Here is a 24,487-nt window from a genome sequence, read left to right on the forward strand (position 1 = left end):
GGGGCGATAAGAGGAGGCGTCCGCGAGCTGGCGTTTGGCCTCAGTGGTATAAAGGTCGGTGCACCAAACTACCACCGCACCTCCCTTGTCTGCGGGTTTGATGGTGAGGTTGGGATTGGAGCGGAGGGCTTTAACCAGCAACACATTTTCACCCATATACACTGCTTCCACAAGAGTCAGTTCTTTTCAAAAACCAATTTTCTTTTTGTGGCCTTCAAGCTGAAGAGCAACATTTCCGATCGGAGTTGTTATGAAATCAGGTGCATGCGAATACATATTAGGAACTGTATGAAGCATCTCGAAAAATGACTAGTTTTGTATTCTTGGGATTACCTATGGATGTGACTTTAATGCCCCTATTTATCCAAATGTAATTGTTTTCACACTCCATGTCAATTATTGTTGTCTTTTTACACCAGGTTTACTCAATAGCGTAGATAACTTGTTAGATATTATATCAGTGTTTACAATAGTTAGCATGAGTTTTGCAAATAAAATTCTTGGTGATTTCAGCATGTTGTCATTGTCAGATTTGAAGTATGTTGTTCTTTAACATTCATTAGCACTACACTACACCTCACTATGTAATGGATCAAATAACAAATAATCAATCTTTTCTACCTACTGTCAAAGTACAAACTCCTTTTAATACTGAATATTGAAGGACATCACAACTAGAACTTCTTGTGACTAGAATACTTTGATTTGAATCATCATTATCTTTAATTCTCTTCCTTTTGAATTCTTTTCATCATGAAACGAGGAGCATGAGTAAGCCTTTTCACCTGCTTCACAATTCACTATGATCATGGATGATCGTTTATATTATTGCCATAGGAGAAAGTGAGGACTGCAGATGCTGGAGGTCAGAGCTGAAAATGTGTTGCTGGAAAAGTGCAGCATGTCAGGCAGCATCCAAGGAGCAGGAGAATCGACGTTTTGGGCATGAGCCCTTTTTCAGGAATCAGGAATTTCTTCTTCAGGAATTAATGCCATATTCCTGCTTTCTACTCCTTTATGCCTTTAAAATATAAAAAAATCTACTTTTCTTGAATTTATTCATGGAGTTGGTTTGAACAGCTATCTGTGGTAGAAAATTCCACAGGTTCAGTACCCTTTGGACGACAACATTTTCCTTGTGTCAGTCCTAAATTGTCTACCCCATGTATTTTTTAAAACTGTGTGCACCAAAATTAGAGAGCTGTTTTAAAGCCAGTGTTCGAAAGTGTGATTGTAGTTTGGAAAGAAAATAAACTGACATTTATTGCAGGCATTGTGTAAGCAACTGTTTGAGCAAACAGTAAATGAAGATTGCCAGCAAGTTGCCTGCAAATCAATGAGAAGGCGATCGGTCTATGGGCTAGTTATCAATGGCAGAGATTTCCTTGCCAGCCAACAACCATGTGATTGGTGTTTAGGTAAGATAACAGCTTGGAGCTTGAAATAGGTTAGAGAAAGAAGTATACAGTTCTTCACTAGCTCAGGAGCAGTCTTTCAGTTCTTTACATTCAAAATTGACTATAAACTTGAAGAAAAACAGTTTAGCTTTACTGCAATAGTTATTATAAGCTGTGACCATTGATCGTTAAGTCAGAGACTTTTTAAATGAGTGAATTGGCCATCCTGGATCCCTTAGCAACCAGTGGAAGCATCTGGAGAAAGATGAATGAAACAATGTGCTGGCCGACAGAAGAGTCATAAGGAGCATCTCAACAATAGAACTTGGGAACAAAGACAACTGAACTGTCTTTCCAGTTTCTCCCCCATGCTCATAGCCTATTTTACCATGTCTACTTATCTAAGTGTGAATGGGGAGTTTATAAAGAGATTAAGTTTTAATGAGTCATATTACAGGCCAACAGTTTATAACTTTGCCAGTCTGTTGTAATAAATACTGCTTTTTGTTCAGTATAGAAACGTAGTCTGTGCTTTCTTTCAATTTGGGTGTGGAACTCAGGTAAATTAGGGAACTTTGCACACTTCATAAAACCTCTAACTTTTGTGACGACGACAGGAATAGTGGGGTGCCATTTTCGTGCATTACCCCCAATGAGTCGTAACACCTGAGATTGTGAACTCTGATTCTGGACTCCCTAATGAGGGAGAACATCGTCCCTGAATATAGTCTGTTCAGCCTGTTAGAATTTTATACTTTTTAATAGGATCTCCTCTCAACCTTATAAACTCTGTTGAATCTAGGCCCAGTTGAATCAACCTGTCCTCAAGAGAGTCCTGCTAACCCAGATATCAGCTCAGTCATCCTCACTATAGCCCTCCAATTTTTCTTTTTCATCACCCCACCTCCTCCTCTCACCTCCCCGCCATGCACCTGAACCACACAAGGTGCCATTGACTTGGCTTCTATTGATTTCCCTTGAGAAATCTTCCTTCTCTCTCTCCTTTCTTCCCTCGACTAAAAAACAGGATCCATAAATGATATCTATTAGAGAAGTATAGCCACAGGGCAACCCTGCCCTACTTACGTTCCTCTACACTTCTTGGTGGTACCTTTTCTGCCTCTTCAGTTGTTTCTTGTGGTGTGACCACCTCACTGTGCTTTTGAAGGAACTGTCAGAAAAGCATATATGTTCCACATTGTCTCCACCTACTGCTCAACTTCCAAAATACGGTTAACCAGTAGTTACAGCTGGACACTTTTCTTGCACAGGGGACACTCCTGATTTCCCACAGTGCAGAGGGAGCATATCAAAGGTGCGAGCTTTGCTGCCATGGTTCTAGAGTAATATTATTAATCACTCCTTTAAAGAATATTAATTATGTTAGGTACCTTATTTCACTGCAAACAACCCCACTGCAATGCAAACACCTTGCCTTATGTCTTTTAAGACTTAAAGGAAGATTTCCACTTTCCTTCCCTAACACAACTTTTACCACTTTGTTATAATAGTTATAACTCTCTCTGTTAAATCCATATACAGCTACTTTTCTCATATACAGTAATTTGTAGGCAATTCTAATGGCTGTTCTTACTGACCACTGGAATTAACAGTTTTCCTCCGATGTCACAATGTTTTACGCATTGTTTGAACCTCAGCATGAGCTGCTCCCTTGCAAGTTTCACTGCCTGTCTGATCTCAAAGTTAAGTGATGTTAAGTGTCAGGTGTCAATTCAAGGACCTTGCCTCTTCACGTGTGCAGCTCACTGCACAATAATACTTCCAGTCATGTGTGAAATATCTACTAACTGTTTCTTGTACACTCCTGGGATTTTGCTGCCCGTTATTGCTTGTCCAATTTTTTGTTTTTTTTTTAAAAACCAGATCCCCATTCTACCTGTCTTTAACCCTTCCATTTTATTGAAGAATGTTCAGTGTCTGAACCATTCAAAAATCTAGCAATCATTTAGCCTTTTTCTTATGCCAAATGCCCTCCAATCTGAGTGACTTTCGAAACCACTTCAGAGGCAGATGAGAGTCAAAATCACATTGCCATTTGTGTGGTGTCACATATAGTCTCGACCGGGCTATACTTGAACATTCAAGCTTGCTTTCAGCTATTTACTACAATGGCTGCTAGGATTTTAGTTTCGCATCTAATTTTTTTTTTTGTTTCAATCTTCATAGCTGTGCAGTTATTCTCTGCTAGCATGTTTAAAAAAGCCTGGTGGTGAAGAATTGAATGTCCAATTTTTATTCACTTATGTCTTTAATTGCATTACAAACATGGACCTCCTTGCTCAACAGCAACAGCTTAAGTCCTATTTATAGGAGCAAAAGTGACTCCCCAGTTAATATCTTCGATTTGCATACAATTGAACACAATATACAATTTACATTGCCTGTCTGATACATCAATTGGAACAGTCTCAAACTTTTTTTTAACTTGTCCTTCTTTTTCCCAGATAAATTCTGCACAGCCATCCAATAAGACCGATCAAACTGCAGACACCATAGCTAAAGGAAATATCTTTGCAGGTATTCCTTCTGCGAAAGAAAATCTACAAGGTGGCAAATCTGAAGGTACACATCTAGGTGATAGCATGTAACATGTTAGTATTAAAATAAATCTTCTCGCTGTTTCGTGGCCAGCTGGGTAAATGTTGCTTTGCTGTTTGATTGAGTTGCTCTGAATAGGAATTCCCAGACAGAACTTCCAGTTGTTGTTCAGATACCATTTTAAACTGTGTGTGTGTAAGCTACTTCAATGTAAACTGATTCAATACAATTAAATGGTTAATTAGTATTTCACTGAAATTACAACAGAAACCAAATATATATTTGAATTAGTCTATGCTGCTGTTGATTGTTGCACTAAAATTCCATTTTCTTTACATAATTAATTTTTTGGATTTAATATCCTATTGTAGATTGAATTAATACCAAAACATTTTGTGTACTTTTCATTGAATAGTTGTTTACTTTTATTTGAATACAGTTTCAATCCTGAAGTCTATAATTTATAAAGGTATTCTGACATCTTTAGGTTTGTTATTTTGCACAAAAGCATTGTTACAGCACAAAAAGAGGAACGAACACAGTTACCATAGTTTGCCTATTCACCAGCCTTCTTGCCGTAGCTCTACACATTCTTCTTTTCAGATATTAATCTGATTTCCTTTTGATAGCTTGATTGAACCTGCTTCCTGCACACACCAAGACTGTGTATTTTAGATTCCAGTCACTTGCTGTGTGAAAAAGTGCTTTCCTTAAGTGTTAATTTACTGTTTTGCCAATTATCTTATAATCTGTAAATAGAAACTAAACTGCAATATTGGAAATCTGAAACCAAAACAGGAAGTGCTGGAGAAACTTGTGTCGGCACGATCTGTAGAGAGGAAAACCGTTAATGACCGGGTCAATTTTAATTGTGTTTCTCTCTGCAGATGTTGCCAAACCTGCTGAGTTTCTCCAGTACTTTTTGTTACCTTCAATCTGTGCCATCTTTCTCTCAGTACATCAGACAGTTGGGTAGTTATTGTTGTTATTACAGATTATTGGGATTAATTTATTAATTAGTTCAACCTGTTCCCCCTTTATCATTTAACTGGTCAACTAATGTGGGGAAAGAGTTGTAAGACTGAGTAATTAATAAACACTATCCTATATAAAGCTGTCTTGCTCTTCATCTCACCGATTACCTCAAATCTGATTTGATATTTTCGCTCTGTTCAGACCACTCGTGAAAACCCACAATGTATTTCCCCATCTTCCACAAGGCAATAGTCTGACATACTCAGTTTACCTACATATATGAAGTATTCGTTAAGATGCAACAGTATGGTTACTAAAATCATATCTTTTTTTAAAAAAAATGCTCACTTTTCAGAAGAAAACTATGGGTTAAGTCTGCCACTTGGGTTAGAATATGATTTGAAGAAACAGAAACTGAAGGAGGAACTGCGACAAGATTACAGACGCTACATGGCAGAGGTAGAGTCTTGCTACGATTTTACTTTGCCAGTACCAATGTGAGAACAAATAAATCTATAAAGATGTAAAATGCTTTCTTTTCATCATTTTCCATATTTTAGCAAGGTGGTTTATAAAAATGCCTATACATCTTGTAACTCCTATTTTTCACTAGAAACTAGATGTTGATTGTCTATAGGCTTTTGGGAGGAGAGATGCAGTGGATGTGAAGCAGAAAGAAGAGATTCACAACTAAGCTAGAGATTCATGAATATTTTGCCCATCGATTTATTGGATTTCAGTATTGAAATTCACTTTCTTCCCTCTGTTTTATTCTCTCATTGACCGCACATCTAAGCAAACAAACAAACATACGAGCTATGGGCAGGAGTGGGTCACTTGGTCCTTTTCAGCTTGCTACACTTTCAATCAGAACATCACTGAGATGATTACTATATATTTCTGCCTATATTGGATAATCTTTCCCCTATCAAAAGAATTGGTCTCTGTCTTAAAAATATTCAAAGAATCTCTTCCATTGACTTTTGGGGCAAGAATTCCAAAGATTCACGGCTCTGAGCAAGACATGCCTCCTTATCTATTTCTTAAATTGGTGGCACCTTTATTTTGAAAATGTGAACTTGGATTATAGATTCTCCCATAACAGAACATATCCTTTCCACATAACTCTTTCACAAACTGTTGGAATATTGTACATTTCAATCACATTGGATCTTACTCTTCTAAACAGCAGTGAATGCAAGCCTACACCGTCCAACCTTTCCTTGTAAGACGATTGAGGTATTAGCCTATATACTTTTTCTGAAATGCTACCAGTTGCATTTTCAACTTGCCAGAAATTAGATCAGTACCATACATAGTGCACTGGTCTCACTGCAGTGTGTAATTGAAGTGTTATATTTATTTTGAGTACATTCTCATTCTAAAGAAAAATTCCAAAGGGAGGGCCCACTAATGCGATTAATTTGGAAAAGGAAAAAAGTTAAGGAGAGCATCAAAATTGAGGAATGTCATATAATTGTGCAGAGGTTATTGGCATGTCCGATGACTGGTTAGAATACAAAGAATCATTAAAAGATCAATCAGGACAAACAGAGAGAGAGAGAGAGATATCTGCTGTTAATTAAAAAGGGAAAAACATAAGAAAAATGAGTGTTAATGCTCTAGGGCGTGAGGATAGAGAGTTAATAGTAAATAAATGGTGATTGTAATGAATAAATATTTTGCTCTATCTTCACCATAGAAGATACAAAATCATTCCAGTAATGCCTGTAAGTCTGATGTTTGAAAGAAGAAACAAACTTGGTAACATTATCAACATTAGGGAAGTGGTGCTGAGTAACTTGATGGAACTGAGAGTTGATTTCTCTGGATCAGAATAGACTTTATGCTTGATGAAGGAAGGTAGTAAACTTGATGTTTGTTGCGGGAAAGGCGTTAGAATTGTTAGTTAAGGAGGTTATAAATGCACACTTGGTAAAATTAAAGATAGTTGAGAAGAGTCAGTATGTTTTTGTGATGACAGTCCTGACATATGAGGAGAGATTGAGTTGTTTGGGATTGTATTTGTTGGAGCTTAGAAGAATGAGGGGGTGGAATCTGAGACACATGGTGGCTCAGTGGTGAGCACTGCTGCCTCATGGTGCCAGGGACCCAGGTTCGAATCCAGCCTTGGGCGACTGTGGAGTTTGCATATTTTTCCCTGTGTCTGGATGGGTTTCCTCCCATAGTCCAAAGATGTGCAGGTTAGGTGAATTGGCCAGACTAAATTGCCCATTGTGTCCAGGGATGTGTAGGTTAAGTGCATTAGTCAGGGGATATGTAGAGCAATAGGATAAAGGAATGAGTCTGGGTGGGTTACCTTCAGAGGGTTGGTGTGGACTTGTTGGGCCAAATGGCCTGTTTCCACACTTAGGGATTCAATGAAAGGCCGGATTTATGATTACTTGGAAAACCATAGTTTGATTAGAAATAGTCAGCATGGCTTTGTAGGGGGCAGGCCATGCCGCACAAGCCTTATTGAATTCTTTGACATTGACAGGATGCAGAACTAGGCAGATAAGTGGCTGATGGGGTTCAATCTGGAAAAGTGTGAAGTGGTTCATTTTGGAAGGTCAAATTTAAATGCAGAATACAGGATTGAAGGCAGGATTCTTGACAGTGTGGAGGAACAGAGGGACCTTGGGGACAATGTCCATAGATCCCTCAAAGTTGCTACCCATGTTGATAGGGTTGTTAAGAAGGCATATGGTGTATTAGCTTTCATTTAGCAGGGTGATTGAGTTTAAGAACTGGAAGATAATGCTGCAGCTTTATAGAGCCCTGGTTGGACCACACTTTGAATATTGTGTTCAGTTCTAGTTGCCTCATTTTGGAATGGTGTGGAGGCTTTAGAGCGGGTGCAGAGGAGATTTAGCAGGATACTGCCTGGACTGGAGGGCATATTTTTTTTGGAGCTTAGGCTTTTCTCATTGGAGTGAAGAAGGATGAGAGGTGACTTGATAGAGGTGAACAAGCTGATGAGCGGCAAAGGTAGAGTGAATAGTCAGAGACTTTTTTAAAGGGCAGAAAAGGCTATCATAAGGGGCACAAATTAAGGTGATTGGAGGAAGGTTTAGGGGAGATGTCAGAGGCAGGTTCTTTACACAGAGTGTCGTGGGTGCGTGGAATACACTCAGTAGTGATAGTAGAGTCAGATACATTAGGGACATTTAAGCAACTCTTGGATAGGCACATGGAAAATAGTAAAATGAAGGGTATGTCAGTTAGTTTGATTTTTGAAAAGGGAAAAAGGTTGGCACAACATCGTGGGCCAAAGGAGCTCTACTGTGCTGTATTGTTCTGTATACTACCTTGCAGAAACTAATAAAAGTCTAACAGGACTAGACAGGTTAAATGCAGGAAGAATGTTTCTGATGGTTGTGGAGTCCAGAACCAAGGGTCATAGTTTAAGGTGAAGGGGTAAACCTTTTAGGACTGAGGTGAGAAATTTCTTTACTCGGGGTGATGAGCTTGTGGAATTCATGACCACACAGTGATTGAGGCCAAAGCATTGTGTTTTAATGAAGAAGGTTGGTATGATTTGTGTGGCTAAAGGGAACGGGGTATGGGGGAGTGTGGGATTAGGGTATTGAGTGTGATCAGCCATAATCATAATAAATAGAGCAGCCTTGAGGGGTTGAATAGCCTACTTTTGCTCCTATCTTCATTGCCAGAAGTCTCACAACATCAGGTTTTAGTTTAACAGGTTAATTTGAAATCAAAAGCTTTTAGAGCACTGCTCCTTTGTCAGGTGAATGCAGAAAAACATACAGGCTCACAATTTATGGGCAGAGAGATCAAAAGATCATACAAATGTTGAGTGAAGTGTTGAAAAATAAGTCTCTGCGGGTGATGAAAAGTATCAGGTGGTGTGAGTAAAGTGTCAACAGCCAAATAATAAGTGAAGGGGATAATCTGTAATCCAATTAATTGAGGCAGAGAGATCATTACCAAAAAAAAGTAAGGTGATGCTGGAGACCAGCAAATGACTGGAATGACGAGTATAAGAGTTGCATTGCTGAGTGTCTAATGAAAATAACAAGAAATCCAAAACTGTCGAGACTAATTAGAGAAGTTAAATTGGAGTTCACGTTTTTGGTCCAGTGACCCTTCTTGGAACTCACCAGACCTGAACTGTTAACTCTGATTTCTCTTCACAGATGCTGCCAGACCTGCTGAGCTTTTCCAGCCACTTCTGGTTTTGTTTCTGATTTACAATATCTGCAGTTATTTCAGCTTTCAGAAATTGATTGGGTGTGGGAGAGGGTATGTTATTTACAGGTAAGGGGTCAGTTAGGAAGTTGGAGGTCTTTAGAAATTTCAGAGACTGAGTGTTCCTGTTAGTGTGAAGGGCAAAGCTTGTATGTGTACTAAATGCTCAATGGCTTGAGAAATTGAGGCTCTAATAAAGATAAAGTAGAGGACATATATCAGATATCAACAACTGGGATTGACCAACTCCCTAGAGGAATATAATGGCAGCAGGAGTATACATTTACTGAGGAAGCCTCAACCACTTCATTGGCCAGGGAGTTTCATAGATTCACAACCCTCTGGGTGAGGAAGTTCCTTCTCAGTTCAGTCCTAAATCTGCACCCCCTAATTTTGAGGCTATGCCCTCTTGTCCTAGTTTCACCCACCAGTGGAAACATCCTCTCTACTTCTATCTTATCTATTCCCTTCATAATTGTATATGTTTCTATAAGATTCCCCCCACATTCTTCTAAATTCCAATGAATATAATTCCAGTCTACTCAATCCGTCCTCATATGCCAATCCCCTCAACTCTGAAATCAACCTAGTGAATCACCTCTGCACCCTTCTAGTGCCCTTCTCAAGTAAGGAGACCAAAACTGCACAAAGTCCTCCAGGTGTGGCTTCACCAGCGCCCTGTACAGCTGCAAAATAAACTCAATCTCTTTAGCAATGAAGAACAAAATTCCATTTGTCATCTTAATTATCTGTTGCACCTGCAGCCCAACCTTCTGTAATTTCATGCTCAAAGCAAGCCAGGTCCCTCTGCAAGGTAGCATGCTGCAATTTCTTACCATTCAAGTAATTGTCCTTTTCATTGTTATTCCTACTGAAGTGGATGACTTCATATTTATTAACATTGTACTCCATCTACCAGACTTTGCCCACTCACTTAAACTATCGATATCCCTTTGCAAAGTTTCATAGTCCTCTGCACACTTTGCTCTACCACTCATCTTAGTCTCATCTGCAAACTTCGACACACTACATGTAGTCCCTAACTCCAAATTATCAAATATAAGTTGTGGAAATTGCAATCCCAACGCTGATCCCTGAGGCACACCATTAGTCAGATTGCCAACCAGAATAGCATTCATTTATTCCCACTTTTTGCTTCCTGTTGGTTAACCAATCCTCTATCCATGCTAATACATTGCCGGTTATGCCTTGCATTTTTATCTTATGCAGCAGCCTTTTGTGCAGCATCTTGTTGAATGCCTTTTGAAAATCCAGATACACCATATCTGCAATATCCCAGTTGTCCAATGTGTTTGTAATGTCTTCATAGAATTCCAAAAGATTAGTTGAGCATGAACTGTCCTTCATGAACCCATGCTGTGTCTGCCCAACAGGATAATTTCTATCTAGGTGCCTTGCTACTTCTCCCTTGATAATAAACTCAAGCATTTCCCCCACTACAGAAATTAAGCTAACTGGTCTATCCTCGTCTTTCGTCTACCTCCCTTTTAAAACAGTGGCATCACATTTGCTATTTTCCATTCTGCTGAAACTGCCCCAGAGTCCAGTAAATTTTAGAAAATTACCGCAAGTGCATTTACTATTTCTGCCACCAACTCTTTTAGCATACTGGGATGTATTCCTTCAGGGCCAGGAGACTTGTCTAACCTTAGCTCCATTAGCTTGCCCAACACTACTACTACTTTCAAGATAATGGTTGTTTCCAGGTCCTCACCTAATTCCGTCTCTGTCAATTACTGGCATGTTATTCGTGTCCTCCACTGTGAAAACCGACTCAAAATACCTATTCAATGCCTTTGCCAACACCTCCTATCCCACTACTATGTCCCCTTCTCATCGTCGAAAGAACCAATATTTACTTTAGCTGCTCTTTCTTGTTTTATGTATTTATAGAAACTTTTAATATATGTCTTTATATTCTGAGCTAGTTTTTCCTTATCCATCTTACTTTTCTTTATATTTGGGGAAATCAGGAGGGCAAAAAGGGGACACGAGATCGCTTTGGCAAGTAGATTTAAGGAGAATACAAAGAGATTCTATATGTATGTTAAAGGAAAAAGAATAAAGAGGGAGACTGTTCCCTCAATTCCTACTTTCACTAGCATATGTAGGTAACTTGAAAGTGTTTGGCAAGATTCTGTATGGAAGACTGGTTAGTAATGTTAAATCCCATGGGATCAGGAGGCACTAACCAATTGAAGGAAGCAGATAGTGGGTGGTGGTAGAGGGTAGTGTTTTAGGCTGGAGGCCTGTGACCAGTAGAGTTTGAGTGTCTTATTGTGCTTTTACAGGACATTAGTGAGGCTATGTTTAGAATACTGCATACGATTCTGGTTGCCTTTCTATAGGAAGAATGCTGTTAAACTTGAGATGGTGCAGAAAAGATTTAGGATGTTGCTGGGACTGGAAGATCTGAGTTTTTGGGAGAGGCTGAATACACTAGGGCTTTTTTTCCCTGGAGCGTCAGAGGCTGAGGGGTGACCTTATGGAGGTTTATTCATGAGGGGCATGGACAGAGTGAATAGCCATGATCACTTTCCGAGGTTGTGGGTATCATAGGTTTAAGGTGAGAAGGGAAGGAATTAAAAGGATCTGAGGGGTAATGTTTTCAGGCAGAGGGTTTGGTTTGATTTGATTTATTGTAGTCACGTGTACCTAAATATAGTGAAAAGCTTTGTTTTGTGAGCAGTACAGGCAGATCATAGCAAACAAGGACATAAAGCTCAAAAAGTGCTTAGTCTGAGCAAGCTATAAGGTTACACCGCACAGGAGGTGTGCATAGTAAGATAAACATTATTTGAAGCTAGAGTCCATTCATCAGTCTAATAATGGCAAGAAAGAAGCTGTTGTTGAATCTCTTGTTGCATGTGTTCAACTTTCTGTATCTTCTCACTGACAGAGAAGATTGTATGAGAGCATTACTGGTGTGGGGGAGATCTTTCATGTTGTTGGCAGCCTCTCTGCAACAATGAGAAGTATAAATGGAGTCCATGGATGGGTGGTGTGTGTGTATGGAACGAGCTGCTAGAGGAAATGGTGGAGGTGGGTACACTGACAACACTTAAAAATCTTCTTGATGGGTATATGATTAGTAAAGGTTTAGAAGGATTTGGCCCAAATTTGGCCAAATTCTGGCAAATTGGACTAGGTCAGTTTGGGGTGTCTGGTCAGTGCGATTGAGTTGGACAGAAGGATCAATTTCTGTGTTGTATTGCTCTGTAATGCTAACAGATCAGCCATGATCCAGTTTAATGGTGGAGCAGGCTTGAGGGTTTGAATGGTCTGCTTTTCCTCCTAAATCATACGTTTTTATGAAATCCATCAGGGCCCTGGCACTTGTCAGCTCCCAGCTCCGAAGATTTGTTCAGTGCTGCCTGTGTGGTGATTTAATTGTCCTGAGTTCTTCCCTCTCTTCTATTACTTCATTTATAGCTCTTTCTGGTATGGTATTTATCTATTCTGTAATGAGAACTATCTTATCAATTCATCTTCATGTTCATTATCTTGTTGGCTATTATTAATTCCGCAGACTCACTTTCTATAGGACCGATGCTTGCTTTGTTGTCTCTTTTGAATATGTATCTACTATCTGTATTGCTATTCCTCTCTCGTTTTGTCTTATACTCTAATTTTTCCTTGTCTTTTGCTGTTTTTTATATTCTGTCTAATCTTCTGACCTGCTATCCATCTTCATTACTTATATATTATTTCTTGCATTTGATACCATCTTTAATCTTTTCAGTTAACCAAGGCTGCTAGATTATTCCCTTGGAATTTTACTTTCTCATTGGAATGTATTTGTTCTGTATATTTTAAAACAGCCTTTTTAAATGTTAGCTACTGCATATCCATTGATCTATCTATCTCCATCCAGATTGCAAATTCTCTTTAGCTAACGCAACTTACAAAACTTCGTAATTGCCCTTATTTTATTTAAAGTACAGCTTTGGACCTACTCTTCAAACTGAATGTAAAATTAAAACAGATTTTGGTTATTGCTACCAAGAGGTGCCTTCACAATGAAGTCATTAATTCCATCTTGTACAATACCACGTCTGATACATCCTTCTTTCTGGTTGGTCCAAAGTGTGCTGTTCTAAGAAACTACTGTGAAAACATTCTATGGACTCTTCGTCTAGGCTGCCTTTTTTCAGTTTCTATGGAGATTAAAGTTACTGTCAGTTGCCCTATGTAACTCTTCTAGCTTTTACTGTTTCTCTTTCGTTGTGGATAAATCACCACAAGTTACCTTTTAATTTAGCTACTTACTTAGAAATCTCACAGATAATTAAGTACTGGAACAATGATTTAAATGTTATTGCATGTAGCACCCAAAATAAGACCATTGAAGTAAGCAAGTTAAGCCTCACAATCCAACTTGGCTATTACCCGATTGGTGGTGGAAATTAGATAAGGTTCCAACCAACAATGTCTGTTTCTGGATATGGCCATGGTTTGTTGTTCTTCGAAGTTCTGCTGCTGATTTGATCTGGTGCATGATTCGTACACAATTTTCTCTCTTTCAGGTTTATGGTGTGACATTATTGTTGATTTCTATTAGATTTTTTTTCATCTCCAACATTGATTACTCTTTCAGAGACTTCAAGATTGTAGCTTGCCTTCTCATCAGAAGTACCTCGCCTGTTTCTTGATATTAATATTTTGATATTAACTGTCTGTTTGAAACAGTCTGTCCTGCAATTAACCCCTTTACTTCAGGATATTCCTTCTGCAGGCAGTCTTAATTGCCCGTTTGTCACATGATAGTAGCTTATCAAGCAGTGTCCCAGGAAACGGTTTGTTTGTGTTGCATTGATTCCTTCTTCCCAAGGTTGGTTAATTAGCAGGTTGCTAAATTCCTTTCTAAGAGTTTCCCCTTGTCTCTTCCATCTTGAAACAATTAATTCCAGAAAGAGTTATGGGTGATTCTTTAAATCCACGAACCTATTAAAGTTCTGAAGTTTATGTTGTCACACTGCGATATGCAAACTGCTTCTACCGGCTGATTTCTTGAACCAAACCATACCTCCATCTTTGAGGTCATGTTCTTCTTAAATGTCATGTATGCTTCAATATTCTAGCCCCAGTGTATGAAAACCAAGTCACTGAACAACACTCATTCTCAAAATGTGCTGCCATTATTCTAATTCATACTCTAATTATTCAATGCTAGAATTTATTGTCTCCTCTTTTCTACTGATGTCCAATGTCAAAGCGAGTGTAGACTTTTTAGGCCCTTAATTGTGCCACGTGGCCCTGCTATAAAGTGCAGTGACTGAGATAGATGAGGCTACCATCGAATCAAAGCAACATACTGCAGATGCTGCCATTTGAAATAAAACTCCATAGGTCTGGCAGTATCTGTGGTGAGAGAAGCAGGGTTAATGTTACAAGTCCAATATAACTCTTCCTCAGAACCCTGAAGGAAAATGGATTCGGGTGTACATTGGAAATACAAACACAGGAGATTGACAATAGCAATAATTTTGAGTTTATGTTTTATATGGCGACTTTGAGCTAATATTTGTAAGTTGACTAGTTGTAGAAGATTGTGACTTATTTTGTTTGGATTCCAAAAAACTTGAGAACCATTTCCTTAACAGGGTAAACAAAGAAAGAATTGTATGGGTGACAGTGGTGAGCAATGCTGCCCCACAGCGCCAGGGACCCAGGTTCGATTCCAGCTTTGAGGAGGATGGAGTTTGCACATTCTTCCTGTGTTTGCATGGGTTACTTCCGATGTTCCAATTTCCTCCCACAGTCCAAAGATGTGCAGATTGGGTGGATTGGCCATGCTAAATTGTTATTTAGTGTCCAGGGATTTATAGATTAGGTGGAGTAGTCATGGTAAATGTGCACTTATGGAGATAGGTTGGGTACAGGTGGAATGCTATTCAGAGGTTTGGTGCAGACTCAATGGGCCAAATGGCCTCTACTTGCACTGTAGGGATTCTTTGATTCTATGTTCAGTATTGATTTTATACCTCTGCTTGTTGCAGAAAAATTCTAGGACCAGAAAGGAACAAGAGCTGAAAGTTGAGAAGCTTTCGCTTCCTATCTCTGATAGAAAATCAGCTAAGGTATGTGTATAAAACAAGTTCATGCTAATTGTAATGTAAATTTGTTCATCTTAGCTACTGAATAAATACGTGAGCTATAATTGCCAACTATTGGTATATAATGTTGCCTTTTTGTTTTGGAAAAGTTCAGTCCTTCTGAACACATCATTTAAATATGTTAGAAAAACAAAAAATATTGGAATTTCTCAGCAAATCTGGCAGCATCTGTGGAGAGAAAGGAGAGTTGACGTTTTGAATCCAGTGACTCCTCTGATAGCAGCTGACATGTCCAAGTACACTGTTCAACTGCCTGCTGAAAAGCTGTGTAAAGTGCTGCTTCTCGCATTTTAATTTCTGTCGCAGAAACATAGAGACTACTTCACCAATGAGTTGGATTATGGCTGATTTTCTATCCCAATACTATTTTTCTGCTTTTTCCACATACTCCTTGATGTCTTTAAAATCTAGAACTGTATCTAGCACTTGTTTGATTATATTCAGTGATTTGGCCTCCACAGCCTTCTGAGCTCAGGAATTCGGCAGGTCAACTGCCCTTTGAGTGAAGAAACATTTCCTAATCTTAACTCCTGGTTCTAGACTCTCCAAACTGGGGAAAAAAAACTCCTTCCTGCTTTTAGCCAGTACAGCTCTGTTAGAATTTTATGTTTCGATCAAATTCCTTCTCATCCTTCCAAATTCTAGTGATTATAGGTCCACCTGAACTATCGTTTTCTAATAATACAGACCTACCATCTGTGGTATCAGCCTCGTGAACCTCCACTGCACTCCCTCTAAGGCAACTATACCCTCTTTGAATTATGGAAATGTAAACTGCATGCAATGTTGCAAGTGTGGTCTATCCAAGGCCCTGTATAACTGCAGTAACCTATCCCTATTTCTGAGTTCAAATCCTCTTGCAATGAAGGCCAATTTCCATTTACCTTCCTAATTGCTTGCTGCACCTGCCTGTCTACTTTCATTGCCTGGTGTATGTGGACACAAATGTGGATAATATAACATTTGATCTGCCACGCAATAAATGAAGATCAGCAAACCAATAGCTTTGACATTTCCTAAACACTAAGTTACCAGAGGAGCAATTTTGAGGTGCAGTCAACCAAAGTCTGAATCCAGTTCATCCATATTGGTAGAATAGAGACACGTTATCTATGTTTCTGATATCTGTGAAACATACTCTGTCCTTCCTTATGGTTGCCAAACCCCCAACCCTCAAAAGCCCATGGTTAATCCCCTCAACTTGATCCTTGAAGAATTGTTCTTGATCCTCTGTTTTGAAAGAAACACAGGAACTAGAAGCAAAAGTGTCCCATTTGGCCCTTTAAGCCTATTCTTTAATTCAGTATGATCATAGCTGATCCTCTATCTCTATTCATGTTCCTGCTTTCTTCCCATACTCCTTGATGTCTTTAATATCTAAAAATGTATCAATCTCCTTCTTGGATATATTCAGTGACTTAGCCTCCATGGCCTTCTTTGGTTGTGAGTTCTAAAGGATGACCGCTTGCTGAATGAAGGAATGTTTCTTTATCCCAGCCCTAAATGACTTGTCCCTTTTCCTGACACTGTGACCTGTAGTTTTGAATTCCCAACCAGGGAAAACATCCTCAAAGTGTCTAGGCTGTCCACCTCTATTATCTGTTTTCTACCCTCTTTCTTCCAAACTTTATGGAATACAGGCACAATTGAACTAATCTCTTCTCATTGGATAGTTCTATTCCTGGTAAAAGTTGCCATGGTCCTAAAGGACCATAGGGTGTTTTTCTCATTAGACTGGTGTGCATGAACGCCATAATCCCTTTGTACATCTGCAGTTTCTGATATATTACCATTTAAATAAAACTCTGGCTTTGACTTTCAGACCAAGGTGTATAACTTCATATATATATAGTCACATTATACTGCAGCTGCCATGCTCATTCACTCAACTTGCTTGAATCACTTTGAAACTTTCTTGCATTCTCCTCACACCTCTCAATCCCATCCTGCTTATTCCTGCTCTGTTTTCTCTCTGTCAACAAATATGTTACCTCCAATCCTATATGCTTTAATTTTGCCCACTAGCTTCTTTTGAGACATATTATCAGAAGCCTTCTGAAAATCAGAATCCACTGGTTCATTCTTATCTTGATTTTTCTTGGAGTACATTTTTAAAGCATGATTTGCCTTTCTTAAACCCATATTTTGGCTTTATGTTATGTTAACATTTTTTAATAGATTGTAGCATTTTCCCCACTGCCAATGTCAGCTAACTGATCTGTTATTATCTTTATTTCTCTGTCTCCCTTCCTTTTTAAATAATAGATTTGTCACCTTTCAATCTACAGGAACTGCTCCAGAGTCTATAGAATTTTGGAAGATGACCACCAAAGTATTCAATATTTCCAGGGCATTTCCTTTAGTACTCTGGGATGTACATTTTATACTTTTATACATTTATACATAAACTTTAACTCCATTAATTTCCCTATCACTATTTTCTTACTAATACTGATTTTCTTCAATTTTTGCCTTCTCACTAGATCATGTTCCTAATATTTCTGGAAGGTTATTTGTGCCCTTTGTTGTGAAAAATGGACAGACATGTTCAATTCTTCTGCCACTTCTTTGTTCTCCACTATAGTTTTCCCAGCTTCTGACTGTAGGGGACCTATGTTTGTCTTTACAAATCATTTTCTCTTCACATGTAGAAGTAGAAACGTTCTATATCAGTTTTTATGTTACCTACAATTTTTATTCTTAGACTTTATTTTCCCTTTATTGATCAAACCTGCTGAATTCTAAAATCCTCAGGCTTGCTGCATTTTCTGGAAATTTTGTCTGTGGGTTTAATGCTATCCTAAATTTATTTTGAAGCCACAATTGAGCCACCTTTCCTTTTTGTTTATTTTGTGCCAGTCAGGAATGACTATTTGTTGAAATTCATGCGTATGTTCTCAAAGTAGCACATTGTCCATCCACAGTCAGCCATTTAATAAACTACTCCAATCAATCCTTGCCAATTTGCACCTTGTACCAGAACACACTTTTTTTTTGGATTTGATTACTTAACTTAATGCAGAATGCTAAGAGTGATCATGCCATGGTCACTCTTTCCCAAGGAATTCTACAGAACAAGATTGTTAATTAATCCTTTTCATTGCACAGTACCCAGTCTAGAATATGTGTAAATTAAAGTTGCCCTTGATTACAGCTGTAACCTTATTGCAAACATCTCTAATTTTATTTAAAATATTTTCTTTCGTCTCCATTACAATTTGGATACAAGTCCAAACAATGTTTTCTGCCCTTTTGATGTTTCTAATCTCCACATAATTGTTGTCTGAGCCAATATCCAACTTTTTATTGCATTGAATTTTCCCTTACTAACAATGCTATCCTAATTTCTTTCCCTGTTGGTCCGTCCTTCCTAAATGACGAATACTCCTGGATATTCAGTTCCAATCCTTGGTACCTTTCAGTCATGTGACTGTAATTGCAACCATTCCATGCCTGTTTTTATCTGAGCTGCTAATTTATCTACTTTATTGCAAATGCTCTGTACATGAAGTCTCACAGCCTTTAGATTTCTTTTTTTGGACGGAAAATAATCTGAACTTTTTGTACGATGACCCCATTTGTTTTTCTCCAGTATTTTTCTGCCGTTTATGCTGCATTTGTTTTCATTTCAATTCTTGTTTCATCCTTTCTCTCCCTTCTCAAGTTCCCATCCCTCTGCCTTTTCTTCAGCTATATATGAACTTCATATATCCTGTTATTTCTGCATGTGATAGCAAATGGAACTAGTATTAATCCTGACATTACAGCCCGTTGAAGTCCTACTTATTTAAAATTTGAGTTTTAATTCCCTATATTCTGCTTGTAGGACATCATCCTTTATTAAAAACTTATGATATTGGTACCAATATGTACCACAACCACTGACTATTCACCCTCTCCTTGCTTTTCAATTACTCTGAGGCATCCTTGACCCTGACACCAGGCAGGCAACATTCAATCCTAGAGCAAAAACAGAAATTTAAAGAAGAGTCACTGGACTTGCTATGTTAACTCTACTCTCCTTTCACAGATGCTGCCAGACCTGCTGAGTTTCTCCAGCAATTTTTTGTTTTTGTTTCAGATATCCAGTTCTTTACAGTTCTGCGGTTCTTTGTTTAATTCACTTCTATCTGCTTCGCTTACTGTTGAATGCCCTATCATCATAGCTCTGCCAATCTTCTTCCTCCCCTGCTGGAGTTGGCTGTTCTTGTTGGGCTTGCAGAAGCTTTTGTTTTTGTTCTTCAATTCTTTCTCACCAGGAGTAAATTCACGAAAAAGGTAAACATACCGTTTGCCAAATTAGATTTGTTATAAGATGATCTGTGAGGAAATCAGTGTTGATGATGGGATGTCTGAGCCCTCACACCATTAACGATGAAACTTAAATTTATTCCTTCCCTGAACACTGGATGAACCTATACCCCTGCTGGCACACATCTCCCTACTATTGCTTTCCACTCCAATGAACTGAGATCCCACCATATAATCTTTAATTATCACCCATCACTGTCCCCATTCCTTCAGTGACCCAATACATTTCAGGCCAATCCTCCGCTCCTGAGCTGTCCACTTTCCCAAGAACTCCATGCATCGGTTGCTAATAAGCCACTTGCTATTAGTGACTGAATCCCATGACGTCCTTCCCTGACGGTTTTGGTAGAAGAGCTCAACTGACTAAAGCCCATCTCCCAGACTGATGTCTCAACAGCAACCTGACTGATCTGCATGTAATCCACAAAGTGTGGGAAGACCTTGACTGACAAACGCCCAAACCCTGCAAAGTTCGGATCATGAACTCATGTCTGATCAAGGACTTTACTAACAGTGGCCAAATTTGGTCTGCAATTGAATCAGCCCCTTGATTAGCTGATACTATCCCTGGACTGACTGGAGTCCACTTTCAGCATACTAAACACTCGACCCCTTTGATTTTCATGCATTGCTCTTTTATTTAAAGTACATGCAATGTGTTTGCTTTGTAAGATGCTGGCACATGTTGCATTTCTGCTGTTGATATAGCATGGACTGCAACATGGCCACCCCATTGCTCATAGGTACATTTACTCTTCAGTGCTTCCATCTGCCACAAGCTGCTTGCCCCTCCTTCTGCACTGAAAAGACAAGTTAGAACACAAGAGCTTGTTTGTCTCTAACTTGATGCTGAATACCTTGCTTGCAAAAAAGCAGGCTAAGACACATAGAAGCTGCATGGTTCTCTGTCAGTGCTAAAATTCCTGCATAGGTAAGATGCCTGGCAATCCATCAACATAAAGTGGGTTGCAAGTCCTATATGTTCATCATCTCCCAAAATACTTGCCAAAGACTTGAAATTGTTGTGCTTGGAAACATGCAAACGTGTTTTGAGGCTGGTGCTTTGCTTATGCCAATTTGCGTGGATGTTTATGCAGCAAGTACCCTGCTTTTTCAACCAAATGGCAGTGCCCCAAGGTCTAAACAGAGTTGTTCTTAGTCAAGAGGGCTGTTGTCGTCACTTGATGGGTTCTAGCATGATAAGTCAAGGGCAATATTCAATATCAGTCTGGGGCTTTGGGTGGTCAGGGTTCGGGGTTCTATAATCTTACAGCGTAGGGAGTTAGCAATGATCAGTCCTGCAGGTCCTGTTAACCAGACAAAATAACAGTTGGGGAGATGCAAGAGATCCTCCAAGGGTCGGGCTGCTTATCAGTTGACCTCGTTCTTCCAAGTTGGTCAGACAGCTGAGCCATAATCAGTCCTGAACAACAGTGAGATGTTATGTGACTCTGGATGTTAGAACAACACTGGCTTAGATGTGTTGTGATGTGGTATGACACTAAGGAAGGGTAGCCTGAGTTTATTCTTGTAGCTGCATTTGTATTGACAGTTGATGCGGCAGGTGATGATGTAAGGTAGCAATATATTAATGGATGTGAGTTTCTATTTGCAATGAAGCATCCACCTACGTGTCTTTTTGAAGTTTTGTTTTCATTTCTGTCTTGTTATATGCATTGTGAAGAGCTGTTTAAGACTGGCAGAGATTAACCCTGTGCTGGACTTTATATGTGTTGCAAGTGGCCAAAATCCTGGAAGGTGCACACAATGTTTTTGCCACTGAGTGGGAGAACAATGCCATAAAGGTGTGGCATGTTCATAATGAAGTGAACTGCAGAGAATTGCACAGGATAACCTCATGGAGAGAAACCCTTCATGAAATGTATCTAAATAGATGTTTAACCAAGTTTAGGTGAAATCCAGCCACAGTCTTGGGGCTGTTAGCTTTCTTTCTAGTTATCTCAGACTTGACCTTCTCAAGGGCCTCACTATTACTGACTGTGTGCCATATAAATAAAACTAGACACTATCATCAAGCTGAAATTCTGGCCATGCCTTATATAAGATATATCTTACGACATTCACAATTGAGTTGTTCTTACTATATAACCTAATACCTCAGCTGCTTCCCCTATGACTTTGCAATGATAATAGAATTGAAATGTTTAGTCAACTATGATGCTTATCATTAATGTGTTTTTTCGTATATTTTTTCAGGACAGATTGAGAACAGAACGAAACAAGGAGTACAATCAGTTTCTTAAGGAGCAAGACAAATATGAGCGTTTGAGAAGAAATGACAGATGGCTACCGAAGGTGACTTTTTTTTTAACTAGACTAAACAGAACCTCATCACCTCGGGAGATCTGCCACCCACAGCTTCCAACCTCATTGTCCAGGAACCCCGCACCGCCCGATTCCACCTCCTTCCCAAGATCCACAAGCCTGACCACCCTGGCTGACCCATTGTCTCAGCATGCTCCTGCACCACCCAACTCATCTCATCTCCACCTACCTTGACACTGTCCTTCTTCCCCCCCCCCCCCCCCAATTAGTCAAGGAACTCCCCACATACGTTTGAGACACCACCCACGCCCTCCACCTCCTCCAAGACTTCCATTTCACCATGGATATCCACTCCCTCCACATCTCCATCTGTCATGACCAGGGCTTCCAAGCCCTCTGTTTCTTCTTCTCCTGACGTCCCCAGCAGTACCCTTGCACCAACACTCATTCGTTTGGCTGAACTGGTCCTCACCCTTCACAACTTCTCCTTTGGATCCTCTCATTTCCTCCAGACCAAAGGGGTAGCCATGGGGACCCATATGGGCCCCAGCTGTGCCTGTCTCTTTGGCTACGTAGAACAGTTGATCTTCCGTAATTACACCAGTACCACTCCCCACCTCTTCCTCCGCTATATTGATGACTGCATTGGCGCCACCTCGTGCTCCTGCGAGGAGATTGAGCAATTCATCAACTTCACCAACACGTTGCATCCCGACCTTAAATTCACCTGGACCATCTCTGACACCTTCCTCCCCTTCTTGGACCTCTCCATCTCATTAATGACGACCGACTTGACACTGACATTTTTTACAAACCCACTAACTCTCTCAGCGACCTGGATTACACCTCTTCCCACTCTACCTCCTGCAAAAATGCCATCCCGTATTCCCAATTCCTCCGCCTTGGCCATATCTGCTCTCAGGAGGACCACTTCCACCACAGAACACACCAGGTGGCCTTCTTCTTTAGAGACCGCAATTTCCCTCCGATGCATCTCGTCTACATCCCGCACCTCCGCCCTCAAACCTCACCCCTCCAACTGTAATAAGGACAGAAGCCCCCCTACCCCCCTGGTGCTCACCTTCCGCCCTACCAACTTTCTCAAACCACATCATCCGACGACATTTCCGCCACCTCCAAACGGACCCCACCACCAGGTATATAGTTGCCTCCCCACCCATTTCTGCTTTTCACAAAGGCCATTCCTTCTGTGACTACCTGGTTAGGTTAATGCCCCCCAACCACCCATCCTCCCTTCCCAGCACCTTCCCCTGCCACCGCAGGAATTGCAAAACCTGCGCCCACACTTCCTCTCTCACCTCCATCCAAGGCCCCAAAGGTTCATTCCTCAACCATCAAAGTTTTATGTGCACATCCACCAATATCATTTATTGTATCCGTTGCTACCGATGTGGAGGCTGGATGCCTCCTAGCAGAGTGCTTTAGGGAACATCTCTGGGACACCCGCACCAATTAACCCCACTGACCTGTAGCCTAACATTTCAACTCCCCCTCCCACTCTGCCGAGGACATTGAGGTCCTGGGCCAACTCCACTGTCGCTCCCTCATCACCCGACACCTGGAGGCAGAACGCCTCATCTTCCGCCTTGGAGCACTTCAACCCCATGGCATCAATGTGGATTTCACCAGTTTCCTCATTTTCCCCTTCCCCCACCTCACCCCAGCTCCAACCTTCCAGCTCAGCACTGCCCTCATGACCTCATGTGTGTACAGTGATCGTAGGAGAGCATTGGATCATTGTGCCCATGCTGATTCTTGAAAAGAGCTATTCAGTTAGTCCTGCTATATTTCTCTCCTGTAAACAGCAGACCTCTTTCCTTGGAAAGTATTTGAAGTACCCAGCTATCTTTTGAAAATCACTAGTGAATCTGCTTTCACCACTCTTTTTCAGGCAATGAATTCCAATTCAGAACTACTTGATAAAATTATATAATTCGAAGAAATAGGAGTGGAGTAGACATTTAGCACCTTGAGCCTGCTCTGTCAGTTAGAAAGATCAAGGCTGATCTAATTGTGTCTTATCTACACTTCTCTGTCTGTACTCCCCACCCTTGACTCCCTATATATCAAAAAATATGCCTAACTCAGCCTTGATTACGTTCAATGATCCATTTTCCACTGCTTTCAATGGAAAAGTATACAGCAATTGCAATGACTGAAAATTACCCAAGGGAAGAAATTTTTTCTAATTCCATTTGACTTCTTATTTTTAAACCATGTCATACAGTTACATATTTCCAAACAAAGGAAAACGTTCTCTCAGCATCTACCCTTTTGAGTCTCCTAAAATTTCTGCATATTTTAATAACACAAGCCCTAATCTCAGGAATCAGCATAGTGAGCCCTCATTAAATTGCTTGCAATGTTTCATCGTTCTGATCTGAAAAATACTACATCGTTCTGGTCTGAAAAATGTGCTGTAAGGTTACAATTAGACTTACTTTCTTTTAGATTGCCTCTTTACAATAAAGGCTAATATAACATTTGTTTTCCTAATAATTTTTGCTTCATGTTGACTATTTTAAGATTCATGTACGAGAATAACCAGATCCCTCTGCATTCCAGTGTTCTTTTAATATTTCTCCATTT

General features: G+C 39.9%; 1 protein-coding gene across 4 annotated transcripts in view; it reads left to right on the forward strand.

Moving 5' to 3' along the window:
• LOC132815281 (centrosome and spindle pole-associated protein 1) overlaps positions 1-24,487 on the forward strand; it is a 181,433-nt gene that overhangs the window by 11,636 nt on the left and 145,310 nt on the right. For 3 of the 4 annotated variants that reach the window (XM_060824110.1, XM_060824109.1, XM_060824112.1), the window contains 4 exons: positions 3,863-3,980; positions 5,287-5,390; positions 15,164-15,244; positions 21,809-21,907. In XM_060824110.1, coding sequence (XP_060680093.1) covers positions 3,863-3,980; positions 5,287-5,390; positions 15,164-15,244; positions 21,809-21,907 — 402 coding nt within the window. The remainder of the gene's footprint in view (positions 1-3,862; positions 3,981-5,286; positions 5,391-15,163; positions 15,245-21,808; positions 21,908-24,487) is intronic. The other variant, XM_060824111.1, reaches the window with a different exon arrangement.

This window comes from Hemiscyllium ocellatum, chromosome 4 (genome assembly GCF_020745735.1).
Source record: "Hemiscyllium ocellatum isolate sHemOce1 chromosome 4, sHemOce1.pat.X.cur, whole genome shotgun sequence".
In the NCBI taxonomy this organism is placed as follows: domain Eukaryota; kingdom Metazoa; phylum Chordata; class Chondrichthyes; order Orectolobiformes; family Hemiscylliidae; genus Hemiscyllium; species Hemiscyllium ocellatum.